This window comes from Oryctolagus cuniculus, chromosome 7 (genome assembly GCF_051225735.1).
Source record: "Oryctolagus cuniculus isolate XC-2025 breed Fujian yellow rabbit chromosome 7, ASM5122573v1, whole genome shotgun sequence".
Taxonomy (NCBI): Eukaryota; Metazoa; Chordata; class Mammalia; order Lagomorpha; family Leporidae; genus Oryctolagus; species Oryctolagus cuniculus.
This window is the reverse complement of record NC_142873.1, coordinates 10,082,080-10,099,435: the sequence shown is the minus strand read 5'-3', so window position 1 is coordinate 10,099,435 and position 17,356 is coordinate 10,082,080. Positions and strand designations below refer to the sequence as shown.

At 45.2% G+C, this 17,356-nt stretch overlaps 1 protein-coding gene across 2 annotated transcripts in view; it reads right to left on the bottom strand.

Moving 5' to 3' along the window:
* Positions 1 to 10,747, bottom strand: part of XPR1 (xenotropic and polytropic retrovirus receptor 1) — a 226,748-nt gene extending 216,001 nt beyond the window's left edge. Inside the window, exon 1 of one of the 2 annotated variants that reach the window (XM_051857042.3) lies at positions 10,486 to 10,747. In XM_051857042.3, the coding sequence (XP_051713002.2) occupies positions 10,486 to 10,554 (69 nt within the window). In that variant the 5' untranslated portion in view covers positions 10,555 to 10,747. The remainder of the gene's footprint in view (positions 1 to 10,485) is intronic. The other variant, XM_089299467.1, reaches the window with a different exon arrangement.
* Positions 10,748 to 17,356: the final 6,609 nt, after the last annotated feature.

Genomic DNA, 17,356 nt, shown 5'->3' with positions numbered 1-17,356 from the left:
CCTATTATCAAGAAGACAAATGCCACAACTGTGGCAGAGTATCAGCTGTATCCACTCTTATCTTCCTCTTGTAACTCCAACACTGTTTGTCATTACTTTTTTGTATGGTTTATCTTCATAAGGTTCTCTACTTACCAGCTGCTTGTCCAGTAACAGTTACGCTGATAATCTTGAGGGAAAATAAATTATCAGAGACCAATCTCCTCTACCACCAAGCTATGCAGACTGAAACCTCAAACTAAAAATAGATCAGTAATTACTACACCATGCTGTAGAACAGAGCAGTGGTGCTCACGACGGGTCAGATCAAGCTTAATATATGTATGTATAAATGGACAGACTTATTCATTTTTCTTAAAGCAGTATTATGTAGGAATTCATCAGTTATTGGCTCTAAGACTCAGTCTCTCCCATCTATAAACAGAGCCAGCAACCTACCTAAAAAGCCTGCTATAATAAAGAAAAAAGTTTTTAAAGTATTTATGATAGTGCCTGATGCAGGAGCACCTAAAAAACAAGAGTTGCTGTTATTGCCACTATTACCAACGCTGTGGTCATTTACAATTCCTGTACAAAAGCAAGAGCTCCACATTCTGACAAATTTGATTTCAAACTCTGGCTCTATTTACTAGATGTACAGCCTTGAGCAAACTGACTAATCTAAGTCCAGGTGTCTTCATTAGTAAAATGTTGACGATAAATCACTGTTGTGAGCACTTCAGAAAGTTCACAGGGGCCAATGCTGCAACATAGCAGGAAAGCCAACGCCTGCAGTGCCGGCATCCCATATGGGTGCTGGTTCAAGTCCCGGCTGCTCTACTTCCGATCCAGCTCTCTGCTGTAGCCTGGGAAAGCAATGTAAGACAGCCCAAGTCCTTAAGAAACTCCTGGCTCCTGGCTCCTGGCTTCTGATCAGCACAGCTCCAGCTACTGTAGCCAACTGGGGAGTGAACCAGCAGATGGAAGACCTCTCTCTCTGCCTCTGCCTCTGCCTCTCTCTAACTCTGCCTTGAAAATAAAGAAATCTTTAATAAAAAAAAAAAAAAAAAAAAAAAAAAAAAAAAAAAACAGTGCATGGAGGGGCTGGTGTGTGGCTCATCAGTTAAGTTCCTGAATCCCAAATCACAGTGCCTGGTGCTAGTCCTGCCTACTAGGCTTCCGCTCCTGTCTCCCACAGATATGCATCCCAGGAGGCAGCAGGTGATAGCTCAGGTACTTAGATCCTTGCCACTCACATCGAAGACCCACAATGAGTTCCAGGCTCCAAGTTTCAGTCTGGCCCAGCCCTCAATGTTGTGGGCATTTGGGGAGTAAACAGCAGATGGAAGATCTCCCTACATCTGTCTGTCTTTCTCTCTCTCTTTTAAATAAAATGAAAATAAATTAACAAAATTAAAAGCCTGTAGAAAATGGAACTAAAAAAATGGTGTATTTTCCAAACTTCTTTCTTGAAAAACTGTTGTAAAGATTAAATGAGGTAATGCATGAAAAGCAACTGACACTTAGTTCCTAACTGCTCAGTGAATGTTAATTCTTTTCTACTTGAAAACAAGCTGACCACAATTCTACTAATTGAATTCAAATAAACATCTGTGGAACTAAGACTCCCATGAAATCCAAGTAAGTCAACTTTCTTTTCTGCATTGTCCTTCAGTGTGGAGCAGCACAGAAAATCCTCAGCTAAGAGACTGCTTTGTCTTGTGTGCTTTCCTGAGACCAGAAAGCCTTTCTGCATCCCATCTCCAACTACGCTGCAAGAAGCCCTGTGTTCCATGAAAGCAACTCTCAGAACGCACACAGGACCTCTAGGGGCATCCAAAAACCCTGTAGGCAACTGAGCGGTCAAAGCCATTCTCATAACACCAGACTTCAAATGCTTTTTCCACTTGTATTCTTTCAAGAGTATAGAAAGGAGTTTTCTAGGAGCCACAAAACATGTGACATCAAGTCTCTCTCTGATGGCAAGCAGGTATGCTTGTATATACTCATGTTTTAAACATTCTCAGTTTTAATTTCTATTATAGGTTATATCAGAAAACATTGGAACCCTCAATAATTTTTAAGAATTTCAAGTGTTTCTGATACCAAAAATTCAAGAGCCACTACATTATTGTATAGAAAAAGCCCACAAAACACAAGGCTTACTCTGTGAATTTCAACTTTACCAATTTAGCCTAACTCACAAAATCTAAAAACCTCTACTCTCCTCTATGATTATATTTCAGTCCTTCAATCTCAAAAAAACCCACTTGTTCACTAATTTATGTATAGCCAGTTGCAGAATTGGACCTTAAAACTTAAAAGCTCATTATTTCCAGCTTACAATCTCTTTAATACTGCAGGTCATCCTCAATAAATATGAGATGACTATGTTTTTTCAACACACTAATCCTCCTGTTACAGAAAATAGGAAAATAACTTATATTTACAGCAAATTAATTATGCTTTCCTCTGATCTCTAGCAAATAATTTTTAAGGGTTTTCTGATCAATCCCTGTAGAAACCATACTTGCTTAGTGATGGAAGAAATAGGTGACTAAATTTCAGTCTGACGAAACAAATCAGACTGAAAAGGTATATAACATAGGTAACACTGACGTTAGTGAGCCAATTTTTAAAAATTTTATTTCCTGGCCGGCGCCGCGGCTCACTAGGCTAATCCTCCACCTTGCGGCGCCGGCACACCGGGTTCTAGTCCCGGTTGGGGCACCGGATTCTGTCCCGGTTGCCCCTCTTCCAGGCCAGCTCTCTGCTGTGTCCAGGGAGTGCAGTGGAGGATGGCCCAGGTGCTTGGGCCCTGCACCCCATGGGAGACCAGGAAAAGCACCTGGCTCCTGGCTCCTGCCATCGGATCAGCGCGGTGCACCGGCCGCAGCGCACCAGCCGCGGCGGCCATTGGAGGGTGAACCAACGGCAAAGGAAGACCTTTCTCTCTGTCTCTCTCTCTCTCACTGTCCACTCTGCCTGTCAAAAAAAAAAAAATTATTTCCTTATGTTTCATTTTACTTGGAAGACAGAGAGAGACCTTGCAACCACTGGTTCACTGCCCAAATGCCCACAAAAGCCAGGGCTAGGCCAAGCCCAAACCAGAGGCCCAGAACCCAATAGGGTCTCCCACACTGGGGACACAGACCCAAGTACTAGAGTCATCACCTGCTGCTTCCCACTGCACATTAGCAGCAAGCTGGAATCTGAAGCACAGCTGGGATTCAAACCCAGGCACTCTGATATGGGATGTGGGGGTGCCAAGTGATGTTTATCCTCTGACAAACCTCAACCCCTAAATCTGTAACTGTATTCCAAGGTCTCAATCTGCAATTTTCCCTTCTACACCACTTTTACTTGTGAGAGCAGTATGTTGACTGAAACACAAAACCAAAAAACAACACAAAGATTGTGAGCTTTTCATTTTTTTCCTTTTTTAAGATAATGAAAAAGAATTGAATGACAAACCTGTAAGTCTACAGCAAATAGTGGGGCCCCAACAAATATTCATTGAATGAATAAATTTTTTAAAGCTTTCTTTATTAATTTGAAAGGCAATTAGAGAGAGAGAGGAAGAAGAGACAGAAATTGTCCATCTATTGTTTTACTCCCCAAATGGCCGCAACAACCAGGGCTGGGCCAGGCCTAAACCAAGAGCCTCATCCGGGTCTCCTGCGTGAGTGCGGGGGCCCAAGGACCTGGGTCATGCTCCGCTGCTTTCCTAAGCACATCAGCAGGAGCTGGCTCAGAAGCAGAGTAGCCGGGACTCCAACTGGTGCCCATATGGGATGCCTGCACTGCAGGCCGTGGTTTAACCCACCGCACCACAGAGCTGGCCCCGAATGAACAAATTTTTAAGAACTTGTTTTGTCTACTTGGCTTCTTCCCACATTTACTAGGTAAGGAAAATCTGGAAAGACAAACACACTGGGCAAGCAATCTAGTGAGTTCTGACACTCTTTCAATCCCAAAATTTAGTTTAATGCCAGGCAACCCACAAAATCAGCTTTGGGCAAAGTCTTCCAAATTCTTTCATGACACATCCCTACTGGAAAAAAAAAAAAGTTTACTATATATATTCATATATACAGAATTATACCCATGTCCATTATAATAGAGAAGTTTGATATATTTTTAATTAATTAATTTGAAAGTCAGAGACAGGAAGAGAAGTGAGAAAGACAGAAAAAAAGAGCACCCTTCCACTGGCTCATGCCCCAAATGCCCACAATGTCCCAGGCGAGGCCAGGCTAAAGCTGGAAGTCAAGAATTCATCATGTGAGCCATGACTGCTGCCTCCCAAGGTCTGCATTAGCAGAAAGCTGAGTTAGGGGCAAGAGCCAGGCATCAAACCCAAACACTCCAACATGGACACCGGTGCCTTAACTACTAGAAACACCCACCCCAGATTTCTTTAAATGAAAACTTTAAAAAGATGAGACAAGGGTGGAATAATTTTTACTTTTCACTTTGTGTTTGATCTAAGAAATTATCAATGCTTTTACAGAAAAACATTAAGAAGTTCCACTGTTTCTAAAAAAATTTTTGTTTAACAATTTGTGACACAGTATTTCAAAGATTTTGTTCAGAAACTTAACCATGAGGCTATAATCTGAAAAACAGATCTCACAAAGACAGCACACACATAAATATATAACATACACTAAGGGTGAAATTCATTGTGGATGACAGTAGCTATGAAACTTTATTTCAAAGAGTTATTTAATAACCTAGAATTTGTTTGGCAGACCTTCTTGCCAGGCCCATTAAAGTGTCATTGGTTTTAATTTGTAATTTAGTTTACAAAAACCTAGTTCTTGAAGCAGAATTGTCAGCTCTGCCATTCCCTTGTCTTACTGGTGCTTGCCTTACTGGTATTGCTACAATTGTTACAGATTCTTTTAGATTATATCCATTTTATAAGGCTGGTTTAATTAAAACCAGATCATATTTATAAATTCACTTAACTACCATGTACCCATAACTACACTAATTGCTATCTGCTGAATGTGAACAAGTGAGAAAATGGCAATCCTGTTCTCCTCGGAAAGGAAATGGCCTCCTTAGGAACAGCACTTCATCTTTCTATCAATTAAGTATTAGTAAAACTTCGTTACTTCATTTTCTTATGCATAAGATAAATTAAGTTTTAATATTATCTTCTGCTGTTCCATGGCAATTTGGGGTACACTCAAATACACATGAAACTCCTAGCCAGAACAATTCAGTCTCTCAAATGCTTCCTGGATCAGAAATAAATGTGAAGTCAGGACTAATTTTCCATGGTCACCCAGGTCAAATAAAATTCTTAGGTTCTTCTGATCTGGGCCTGCACCCAAAAGCTGATCCAAAAGCAACCTTCAGGGGTAGATGGACAAATACAATCTTACCAGGATACTCACCCTAACACATTTACAGAGATAATGAAGGACAGTTATAGTCCCCTATATTTACAACTTTTATTACTCATTTATAAAAAACATTTGCAAATGTCAAGCATCTCACTGACACAATCATTTACAAGCGATATCTTAAATATATTCTACTGTTTTTTCATTTGCAAAAGTGACTGAAAGAAAAAGTGTGATTTGTGCCCCATCGGGTGGCCAAACTGGAAATTTCAAACAAGTTCCAGCAAGGCAAGTTCCCTAACTAATCAAGATAATACCTTCGGGAAACTGGAGCCTGCAACAGTGTTCTCATGGGAGAGTTCTATAAATGAAAATCGTAATAATGTCACAGCAATGTTTCCTTACACTTGGAAAAAAAAGGGAAGCACAACTTAGAAGAACCTCTTTCTTTCCAAATCCTGCCAACAAAAAATTAACACATGACCTCACTTTTTATTTAAATAAAATAAGAGTTTTATTGGGTTAATTTTCTATTCACAGGTCAAACCCTCATCAAAATTTTTGACAGGATGTTACTAATGTAAAAGAATGTTTTAATAACAGCCCTTTGGGGGCCAGCACTGTGGCACACTGGGTTAAAGCCCCAGTCTGCAGTGCTGGCGTCAGAATGCCGGTTTGCATGCCAGCAGCTCCACTTCTGATCCAGCTCTCTGCTATGGCCTGCGAACCGGCATCTGATGCCAGCTCCACTTCCGATCCAGCTCTCTGCTATGGCCTGGGAAAGCAGTAGAAGATGGCCCAAGTCCTTGGGCACCTGCACCCACGTGGGAGACCCAGAAGAAGCTCCTGGCTCCTGGCTTTGGATTGGCACAGCTCCAGCAATCGCAGCCATCTGGGGAGTGAACCAGCGCATAGAAGACCTCTCTCTCTTTCTCTGCCTCTGCCTGTAACTCTACCTCTCAAATAAATAAACAAATCTTTAAAAAATAATAACAGTCATTTAAATTCTGTCCTCCTCATAAATCAAATTAAAACACTTAAAAGCACAGAAATTTAGAGTTGGCTGAGTCCTCAATAAATATAGGGCTGTGAGTTTACAAGCCATCAAGTTCAGGCTGGCGCTATGGTGCAGCAGGTTAAAGCCCTGGCCTGAAGCGCCTGCATCCCATATGGGCGCCGGTTCTAGTCCCGGCTGCTGCACTTCCTATCCAGCTCTCTGCTATGGCCTGGGATAGCAGTAGAAGATGGCCCAAGTCCTTGGACCCCTGCACCCACGTGAGAGACCCAGAAGAAGCTCCTGGCTCCTGGCTTCAGCACAGCTCTGCCCGTTGTGGTCATCTGGGGAGTGGACGAGCAGATGGAAGACCTCTCTCTCTGTCTCTACCTCTCTCTCTAACTCTGTCTTTCAAATAAATAAAATAAATCTTTAAAAAAAAAGAAAAGAAAAACCATCAAGTTCAGGTTCTCTGACATCCAGATGGAGAAGTTTAAATGCTAGAAGGAGGAAGTGATTTCATCAGTCACACACAGCTGGTGTGACCTGACTCCCAATGCTTACACATGCAGTGCTCAAGAGACTAGCCATATATATATGCATAAATTCAATTAACTGCCATGTACCCATAACTAGACTAACTGCTCCCTAATTATTAATATATACTCATATTGCTAGACTAATATACATATATATTTCTAAGCAAGTGCGCTTACTCACTCTGGACCTTAGTTTCTTGACTCAAAAAACAGAAGATAGAAAATATTTAAATTCCTCTCAGCTTTAAAATCCTGTTATTTTTTTAGACTTCATTATTTTAGTATCTCACAAAACCACAGCATATACTGAAAAAATCATTCCTAGTTCATGAGAAACCAAACAAGCTCAGGACCCCAGGGAAAGAAAACACAAGTCCGCAGCCTAAGGTACCAACTGACAGTGTGCTTTTTTTGTTAATATTCTGTAAAATTTTTTAAAAATGCTGTAAAATATTAACATGGTCATACTAGTCTATCTGGTTGAAACTGCTCTAAGTTAGTTTTGATTAATCAATTATAGAGCTCTAAAATATACAGTCACCATTTTTAAAAAGTATTCTTATAAAGATTTATTGAATCTTTAAAGTCCAGGAATTTCAGCCGTTTAAAAACTCGGGGGGAAAAGGATATCCATCAAAAATCTGTTAGCCTTTGCTAGAGAAAAAGACCTTGTATTACATATGCCAAGATTTACAATCAAATAGATCACTGGAAACAGACACAGCTCTGTTCATTTCTGTTTATGGTCTTTGTCAAAAAAAAAAAAAAAACACAACTATTTACACATGGATTGAACAATTTTTGTATGATTTCTCTCTGTTGTTCTTTTATGCTCCTAAGCTTTATTATACCACCTATGTGAATCCATGACCTCCACAAATTACTTTTAAATTAGAAACTGTAATAGTTTTCAGGATACAATAGGCTACTATCATTAATAATTTTAACAAGTCAAGAAATAAAAGCACTAGAAGTTAAAAGCTTACAAATCAGAATAAACCTTGGAAGGCTCTAGTCCTGCATCCTTTTTTTATAAAAGAGCAAAGAGCCTTGGAAAGGTAAGCACATTGTCCCTGGTCTCATGGGCAACACATACAAAAACTACCACTTACTGTGCTACCATGTACACATATTATTACATAATTAAATATTATGCACAATTATAGATGTAAATCAAAATTTTCAGCTTCTAATTAATGCTCTGATTAACCCAAATAATACTTGATACAGCAAAATGACATAAAAGCCAATTAGGAGAACAGCTGGTATTGTTTCACAGCACCAGACAGCACCCTAGGCTACCACTGCAGGGTAAGACACCAAAATTTCACCACCAGTGCCTGAAAAACCAACCCACCTGTCTGTTAAACCAACAATGCTTTCCACAGCATCATCTTCATACATGAGAAATTACATTTTATTGCATTATAAGAAGTTCCTTTCCTCTAGCAAAGGCTAACAGATCTCTGAATTGTATGTCCCTCTTCCCCAGAATTTTCAAATGGCTGAAATTCCTGAACTCTAAAAACTCTTATTTACACCTCTTTATTATTTTTAAAGGAACGGCACCAACTGTTTGGCAATGATACACATAATGCAAAGGCTCCAACCTTATACAAATGTCTTTAATGGTTCTGACTTACAAAGAAAGGAGTCCCTTGTTTAATTAAGTCTTGCAATCAATAAATTTATCCAGGACAGGAGTCACATAGTAGGACTCTGTAGAATCAATTCCATTATCTAAAATAAAATGCATAATTGGCCCAAGAAAGATAATGCAGTCAAACATACACTCAGGAATGTTATCTCTGTGTCACCATTTAGGAATGACATCCCAATAGGCCATGGGAAAGCGGAGTCCCCAGAATCACTGGGGGCCCTCCCGTCACAAAGCTGACATTACAAATCAAGAGGGAACTGCATTTCAAACCACATCTTTAGCTTTCCCTGCCAGTCACAGGTATAGTAAGCGAATACAATGCTCCGAACAGTTAAGTGTGGAAACATTTAACATGAATCCCAGCACACACTGAGCCACTGATGCGCTGCCCGGGTCACGCACTGCACACTACCTAACAAGTGTTAGATGTGCTTCAGCATGCTCCAGCCCCGTGCCTCTCTAAAGAACTGGCAGTGGTGCTGAAAATCACTACTAGACAGATGAAAGACCAATTGCCTTCTCTCAACAAAAACCATCCTCTGGACTCCAGCCAGGGTTTAAACCTGACCAAATGTTATTAGAAACCATAAATCAACAACTCTACAGGCTGTTCTGCTAGTGCCTTATTTCATTCTTACAAAACGGGGCTGCAGAACACTTTCAGCAAATTAAGTGACAAGAAAGCACTGGGCATTCTAGGCCTTTCATTTCCAGCAGGAATCAAACACTGCACCTTACAAGGGAACGAACTTTGCCTTCTTCACGATGCTGTAACATACCTACCTACACCCCTGTCCCCGTCCTCAATTCTCACAATGGCCGTACCAATGAACAAACTGATTGCTAATGCCTAAACACTTCTCACGAAACTCGCATAAAATTGAAACAGAGAGCTAAAGCAGATGAATTTACGAAAGCCTGTCATGCGTGTGTTCACACGGAGTTTCTCCTCTTTGTTCCCGCATCGACGTGAATCTTGGAGACTGTACACAACCTTTCTTGGCTGAACTGCCAGTTACTGAGAATAACCTATGCAGCGCCTAAAGGCCACCGGGCAGCCTGCCTGCTCAACACATAAATGGGTTCATTACCTTTACTTGCCCCTCTATCAACCTAATATTATCACTGTCTATTAAATATCTTCCAGGAGCTGTCACAGAAATCGGGGGAGGGTAAGGTATAGTGTTTACAATAGGGTCATTCTCACCCCAGCCAACAAAAACTTAGCACAAAACCTGAAAATTCAAATCATTCTCTTCCCTCCATTCCAAAATAATAGAAGAGCCGATACCAAAGATGCGATTATTCAGTAATACTTCGTGCAATCAGTAAGAAGACAAGTCACCGTGTTACCAAAGCCGAACAGCCGATGACAACAACACACTGGCAAACCGACCCCGCTGCAAATACGATGGACATTTAAATCAAGTTGCAACTCCGCTTCAAAGCCTTTGTCAACACGGGGCAAGTGGGCAAGAGCCCCCAGGGCTCTGCGGAACGCAAGCAATCCCTGAGGGGGCTTCGCCCGCCGGAGGAGGCTTCCCGGGCGAGAGGTGCCAGAGAGCCACAAGCCCTAACCTTGGCGAGGGGGCGCTCGCCCGGGGCCGGGGCCGGGAGGTCAGGGCGGCCAGGGCGGCCAGGGCTGCCAGGGCGAGGGGAGGGTAGCGCCCGGCCGCCGCGACCCCGGGCCGCCCACCTGCGGCTCGCCGGCCCACCGCGCCCGTGCCCTTCCTCCCCGCCCGCCGCCCGCGGATCCGTTACCCCGGCGGCGGCGGCGGCGGGCTGCGGGGGAGGGGAGGACCGCGGGGCCCGGAGGGGCCGGCCGCGGCGGGGATGCCGCAGTGGCTCCCCGCGGCGCCGGGTCGAGGTCCGCAGGACGGAGGGCGGCTGGGGAGGCTAGGACGCGCGAGACGGCGGCCCCTGCGAGTCCTCCCACACCCCGGCCGCCGCCGGTACCTCATACTGGATGTACTGCTTCCTCCACTCGGGAGTGATGTGCGCGGAGAGGTGCTCGGCGAACTTCATCCTGCCGTCTCCCCCTCACTCCCACTCGGGTCCGGCAGCTCCAGGCGGCGGCAACAGCGACTCCGACTCCTCCCCACATGGGCCCCGGCGCGGCGCGGCGCTGCGCTTCTCTCCTCCTCCGCCGCCGCCGAGGTCTCCTCAGAGCCGCCCTCCCGCCATCTTCCTCCTCCTCTCCATAGCCCCGCCCCGCCCCGCCCTCTATACGTCATCGCCATGGTAACCGCCTACGCCGCAGCGCCGGAGGGGGTAGGGGGCGGGGTTTGGGAATCTGGGTCCACCCCTTAGGACTCCGCCCCTTTGGGGGCGGGACGTGCTGGAGGCACCTCCCCTGACCTCTTCCGTCTGCTCCCGGTGGCCTGCAGCTGCTCCCTACCGCCTGCCTGAGAAGCAGCGCTGTTGTTAGTGCAATTAATATTAATACTGTAGCAACGACAGTCCACGCCAGACATTCATATTTGCAGAGAACTGTGCAAATATTATTCCATTTTAATATTTATTTTTCATAAGACCCTTCAGGGTGGATCAGCATTAATCCAAATTGAGTAGCTAAAACAGATCAATAGGGCCAAATGTATTTAAAGGAACAGCATTTGCAGACTGTATGACTGGGTGCTTAATAAATGCTTGTTTAATTTAATTAAAGAGGCCGGTGCTGAAGAGATCCTGCCGCTTCTGAATTTCAGTGTAATTTTCTAGTCCCACAGTTATCAGAAAGGCCGTTATCAACACTTAAACCCAAGTCAGGACGAGGGAGTACCAACTGGACTTGTGACTGAGCCTCTTGAGGGTTAGAGGTGAGGGTTGGGAGGAAAACCAGTGTGAGGAAGAAGGAGACTTTCCTGCAGGTACAGCACCAAGCCCAGGGAAACCACAAATAGGCTGAGCTGTCTCGGGGGGGACAGAGGAAGAGATCCCTGAAAGACCTCAGCACTACATTGAGTGTGGGAGTGCTTGTCCTGGAGGGCTCGATTTGATTCAGAAACCTAGCCCCTGTGCTGGTTGGAGGAGCCCTGGACAATAACAATAACTCCTATTTCTTGATCACTGTCCCTGTAGCCAGCACCGTCTAAATCCCTTATGTGTACTTTGTTCTTTAACTCCCACGGTGTTGATGAGTCTTGAAGACTGACGAGGCGATTACTGTGCCTGGGACAGTATTTCTGGGATACCAAGCTCTGCTCTTGGATTTTTTTTCCTCTCTTTGTATTTTTACCTTTTCTCTCAATTTATGCCAACAGGGGTTCTGCAAGGCTTCCGTCAGAAGAGGGATGAGGCATGATAGAAAGCAGGCAGAGGCTATGAGACCTGGGTTTTGTTGTACAAAAGCCTCAAGCTTTTGTACAAGCTCAAGGGTACTCAGGGCCTCAAACAAAAAACGAGGAGGAATGCTTCACCTCTGTCCCCTACCCCTCGGCCCACCATAAAGATTCCCTCCACTGGAAGTAAACAATGCCGGGAGAAGGACACAGACGAAAGAGAAGGAGGCACAACCACAGAGTGGAAAGGAGATGTAACAAGAGGCAGCCGGGAGAAAGCTTCCTGGGCCTTTCGCCAGACAGGGTCTAGAATGGTAGACTCCTGGCAGTGACCCCTGCAGACCAGGGCATGGTGCCCCCAGCAGATACGCCTTACTGTGCACAAGAGTCTGAAGCCACAGTCCAACCCAGAGAAGAAAGGAAATCTGCAGTATGAGCTCTAAAACCAATGATTCTTCCATTTTCTCATCCTTGATTCAGAGCCCTACTACCCAAATGGATGTGAAAATCCAGCTCCCTGCTAATGCACCTGGGAAGGCAATAGAAGATGTCCCAAGTGCTTGGGCCCCTGCACCCATGTGGGAGACCCAGAAGAAGCTCCTGGCTCCTGGCTCCTGGCTCCAGCCTCGCCCAGCCCCTGCCATTGCAGCCATCTGGAGAGTGAAGCAGTGGATGGAAGACCTCTCTCTCTCTATTTCTCCCTCTCTCTCTGAAACTCTCAAATAAATAAATAATGGCACAGCAAGTTAAGCTGCTGCTTGCGATGCTGGCATCCTGTATCAAAGTGCCAGTTCAAGTCCTGGCTGCTCCACTTCCAATCCAGCACCCTGCTAGTGCACCTGGAAAGCAGTAACAGATGGCCCAAGTGCTTGGGCCCTGCCACCCACATGGGAGACCCAGATGGAATCCTGGTTCCAGCTTGGCCCAGCACTGGCCATTGCAGTCATTTAGGGAGTGAACCAGTGGATGAAAGGTCTCTTTCTCTCTGTATCTGTCCCCTACTGAATCATTCTGCCTTTCAAATAAATAAAATCTCAAAAAAAAGGGAAAGATAGACCCACAGCTGGGCTACAATGTGACACTGTTGTAACTGCAGTATGTACAACGAAACATCCAACAGATGGGACATTCATAAAGGATGGTGTCACGGAGAAGCTGATTTTGAAACCCAGTCTTAGACAGCCATGTGGCAGGGGAAATGGCAACCCAAGGATCTCAACGGCAAAAAGCAGGAAGTCAAGATTGTTTAAAAAAAAAAAAGGCAGGAAGTTGTTCAGTTGTGATCTCCTTCCGGGCAGCTAAATGTCCCCTTCTCAAAGAGCCTCTCTCTCTCCTCCTCCCGTGCTGTCTCCACCCTGGCTCCCACGTTACCCTCCTGCACTGAACGTGAGCTCCTGGAGCACCAGTCACTCATTCCCCTGGTCCTCTCCAGCTTCACACAGTGCCTAGCACTCAGGCATTCGGTAGATGTTGAAGGAAAAGAAAGGAAAAGAAGCGAGGGAGAGATGAAAGGAGAAGGGAAAGGCAGGCCACCTGGAGGGCGGTGGCAGGAAGCACAGAGTGTGAAAGACCGAAGGACCGGTCACACAGCATGGGCAATGCCTGTGGGGTCCTGGAAAAAGCCGAGGCTGCGAGTGACTGACTCAGTTTGAAAAAGCTGTGCATATCACGCAGCTTCCTAATTTTGAACACTGGCTTGCAAGACTACACAGATCTGAGTTAAAATCTCTACTCTGGCATTTACAAACTGCGCAACCTTGGACGAAATGCATTAGCTCTTAACTCCTCTCTCAGATGGGGTTTAGAATACCTCCCTCACAGGTTACTGAAAATCAAATGCGAGTGTGCATATAAAGCACTTCACTCAGCGAGTGCCCTCCCCAAACACTCAATAACCTCTGCCGTGTAAAGGAGGGACCACAGCAGGGACAAACCCAGGACCAACTTATTAACACGCACCTATGCAGCACTTAGTATGTGCCAGCCATCTTTCAGCGGATTGAAGTAATGCTCACAAGAACCCTAGGAGGTCACTATCCTTGTTTTAGGTCTGAATAAACTCGGAGGGACTCAGCATCACCTTGCTCACCTAGTAGGTGGTACACCTGGGTTTGGACTCAGGCAACCCAGCTCCAGAGCCCTTCCTCTTGAGCAGTAGGGCACGTTGAACGCTGAGGCAACAACTCCAACCAGTCACGATAAGGAGCCACAGAGACTGTGACATCCGACCGTAACTCTAGTGCCAGGGGAGGTGAAGCCGTCATGAGCCAAGGAGTGCAAGTAGACAGCAGGTCTGGGGTGTAATGGGACTTGTCAAGTATGTAGGAATCTGGGGGATGCACGATACTCCAGTTGGATATACAGATTTAGAGCTCTGGAAAGAGAAGACTGAAGACTGGGCAGTCATTCACATTTAAGTGACAGTTAAGTGTGATAAGCCTGTGCAGGCAGAGAGAGCGAGCACAGAGTGAAATGGAAGAGAAGCCGAAGGAACCATCCTGGTGTGAGCTTGATGAAGGCGGGTGAAGGAAGGAAGCTGAGATGTAGCCGAGTGACAGCAAGACGATTAGGAGAGAGCAGTGTCAAGGAAGCCAAAAAGGGCCGGCGCCGCGGCTCACTTGGCTAATCCTCCACCTGCGGTGCCGCACCCCGGGTTCTAGTCCTGGTTGGGGCGCCGGATTCTGTCCCGGTTGCCCCTCTTCCAGGCCAGCTCTCTGCTGTGGCCAGGGAGTACAGTGGAGGATGGCCCAAGTGCCTGGGCCCTGCACCCGCATGGGAGACCAGGAGAAGCACCTGGCTCCTGCCTTCGGATCAGCATGGTGCGCTGGCCACAGCGGCCATTTAGGGGGTGAACCAACGGAATGAAGACCTTTCTCTTTGTCTCTCTCTCCCTCTCTCTCTCTCTCTCTGTCTAACTCTGCCTGTCAAAAAAAAAAAAATTAAAGGAGGAGGTATTCATCAACAAAGGCAGATGTCACAGAGAAGTTGAGTAGGGTGACTTCCAAGTTACTGGATTTAGTATGTAGAGTGTCATGGGCTCCAATGACATGCAGGCTGCAAAAGGCCGAGCAATGAACAGCATTTTGCTTCTGCACATCCTAGATTGCAGTTATTTAGTGTGCACATTGTAGGATGACCAGGAGTGAGCATCTAATACTGTACTCAGCAATTTATCTGGGAATTTGCAAGTGCTGAGTTAGAACGCTTTATATTTATCACACGTAATTCTAAGTTTTACAACAGTTATACTTACCACAAACTAACAGTTCTAAAACTTAGAATTACATGTGATAAATATAAAGTCAAACTGTTCTTGAGAAAACTAGACTGGTGATCATGCTAAAAGGTGAGGAACTGGCCTGCAGAGAGGTCAAATCTGCAGCTACACTTCTCACTGAAGCAGAACAAGCTAGATGACACAGGACTAAAGATCATATTCCCAGCATAGGCCAGACTCAACTCTGCGGGGCCCATGCCAGCTTTTTTTTTTTTAAAGATTTATTTATTTATTTGAGTTACACAGAGAGAAAAGGCAGAGAGAGAGAGGGAGAGAGGGAGAAAGAGAGAGAGGTCTTCCATCCACTATTTCACTCCCCAGAAGGTCGCCACGGCCGGAGCTGTGCAGATCCAAAGCCAGGAGCCAGGAGTTTCTTATGGGTCTCCCACATGGGTGCAGGGGCCCAAGGACTTGGGCCATCTTCTACTGCTATCCCAGGCCATAGCAGAGAGCTGGATTAGAAGTGAAGCATCCGGGACTTGAACTGGCACCCATAGGGGATGCCAGCACTGCAGGTGGCAGGTTTACCCACTACGCCACAGCACCGGCCCCGACCAGCTTTAAAACATGATAGACTTCTAGACCCAACAGCAGGTCCATGTATGGGCTCCAGATGCCTGTGATCTCCCTAAAATCACATGTACACTGTTCAAATATTTTTTCTGAGAAAGGCTCCACATCACTTCTCAAAAGTGTCCATAATCCAGAAACATTCAGAACTACAGCACCAGGGCAGAAACTCTCCTGCTGCCACCACCACCCCCTCTCCACCTCAGCTCTTCTAGGAATGCTTTTTATTTTGACGCACTCTCCATTAAGTACACCTTGCACTTGCAAGTTACAAAAGAGCATTTCTAACATTCGTTCACTCAGCTACTGCTTCCCAGACACTATTCAGGGTACTCTGGATAGATCAGTGACTTAAACAAAGTCTCTGATCTCATGGGGCTGGTTGCCAAATGGGAATATACAGACAACAGATAAACAAGCCAGTAGGCGATCGACTAAATGAGAATCATGTGTGGAGAAAAAGTCAGCAGGGAGATGGACAAACTGAGACTGTGTGATTTCACATAGAGCAGTCAGGACAGGACCAGGAAGGGAAGGAGAGCGCTATGGAAACATGAGTTGGGCATGGGAGTGGGAGGTGGGGGTAGGATTCAGAGCAGAGGAATCAGCAAATGCCAAGGCCCCAAGACTAGAACGTGCTGAGTGTGTTGGAGGAACGGCAAGAATGCCAGTGTGACTAGAGAGTTCCAGGGAGAGGGAGAATGTCAGCCTGTCAGCTGGGAGCCATCCTCGCATTGCTCAGTCTTGTGCCTGACGATAAGATCTGGGCTCCGAGTGAAACGAAGCTTTGGGAGGTTTTTTTGGTGTCTGACTTTGGCTTTGCCTTTACGTGTTGTAATAACCAAAATTGTTCTTCCATGCCTTTTTAAAATTGTAAATAAATATATGTAACAGAAAATTTGCCATGTAACCATTGTTAAGTATTCAGTTCAGTGGCATTAGGTACATTCATAATACGGTACAACATTGCCACTATCTGTTTCAAGAACTTTTCATCACCCCACACTGAAACCCTGACCCCTTAACCAGAACCTTCTCCCAGATCCCTCCCCTCATGCCCTGGTAATCTCTGTTCCACTGTCTGTCTCAGTGAATTGGCCTATTCCGGTTCCTTCATGTACGTGAAACCAAACAATATTTGCCCTTTTGTGTTCGGTGTATTTCCTCTAGGGGAATCTTTTCAAGGTTCACCCACTTTATAACATGTGTCAGGATTTCATTTCCTTTTTAAAGATGAATAATACCCCACTGTATATATGTACAATTCTGACTTTCAATTCGAATGCTGATGAATATTTGGGTTGTTCCTACCTTTTGGCTGTGGTGACTAAAGCTGCTGCGGACATGGAAGTCCCTGCTTTCTGTTCCTCTGTGCATATAACTAGCACTGGAATTGTTGGGTCGTCTGATAATTCTATATTTAACTTTCTGGGGAAATGGGGGGGTGGTTTGGGTGACATCACCAATCAGATAAAGCTACTGCGTGGAAAACAGTCTTCAGGAGGGAATATGAAGAAGCAAGGTGTCTTAGTTTCCTGAGTTACCTTAACAAATGAACCACAAACTGAGTGCCTAAAACAATGGAAATGTCTTCTCTCTCAGCTCTGCAGGCAGGAAGTCCAAAATCAAGGTTTCAGCGGGCTGTGTTCTCCCAACAGCTCTAGCAGAGCATCGTGTGCCATTCTCTCAGCTTCTCTTG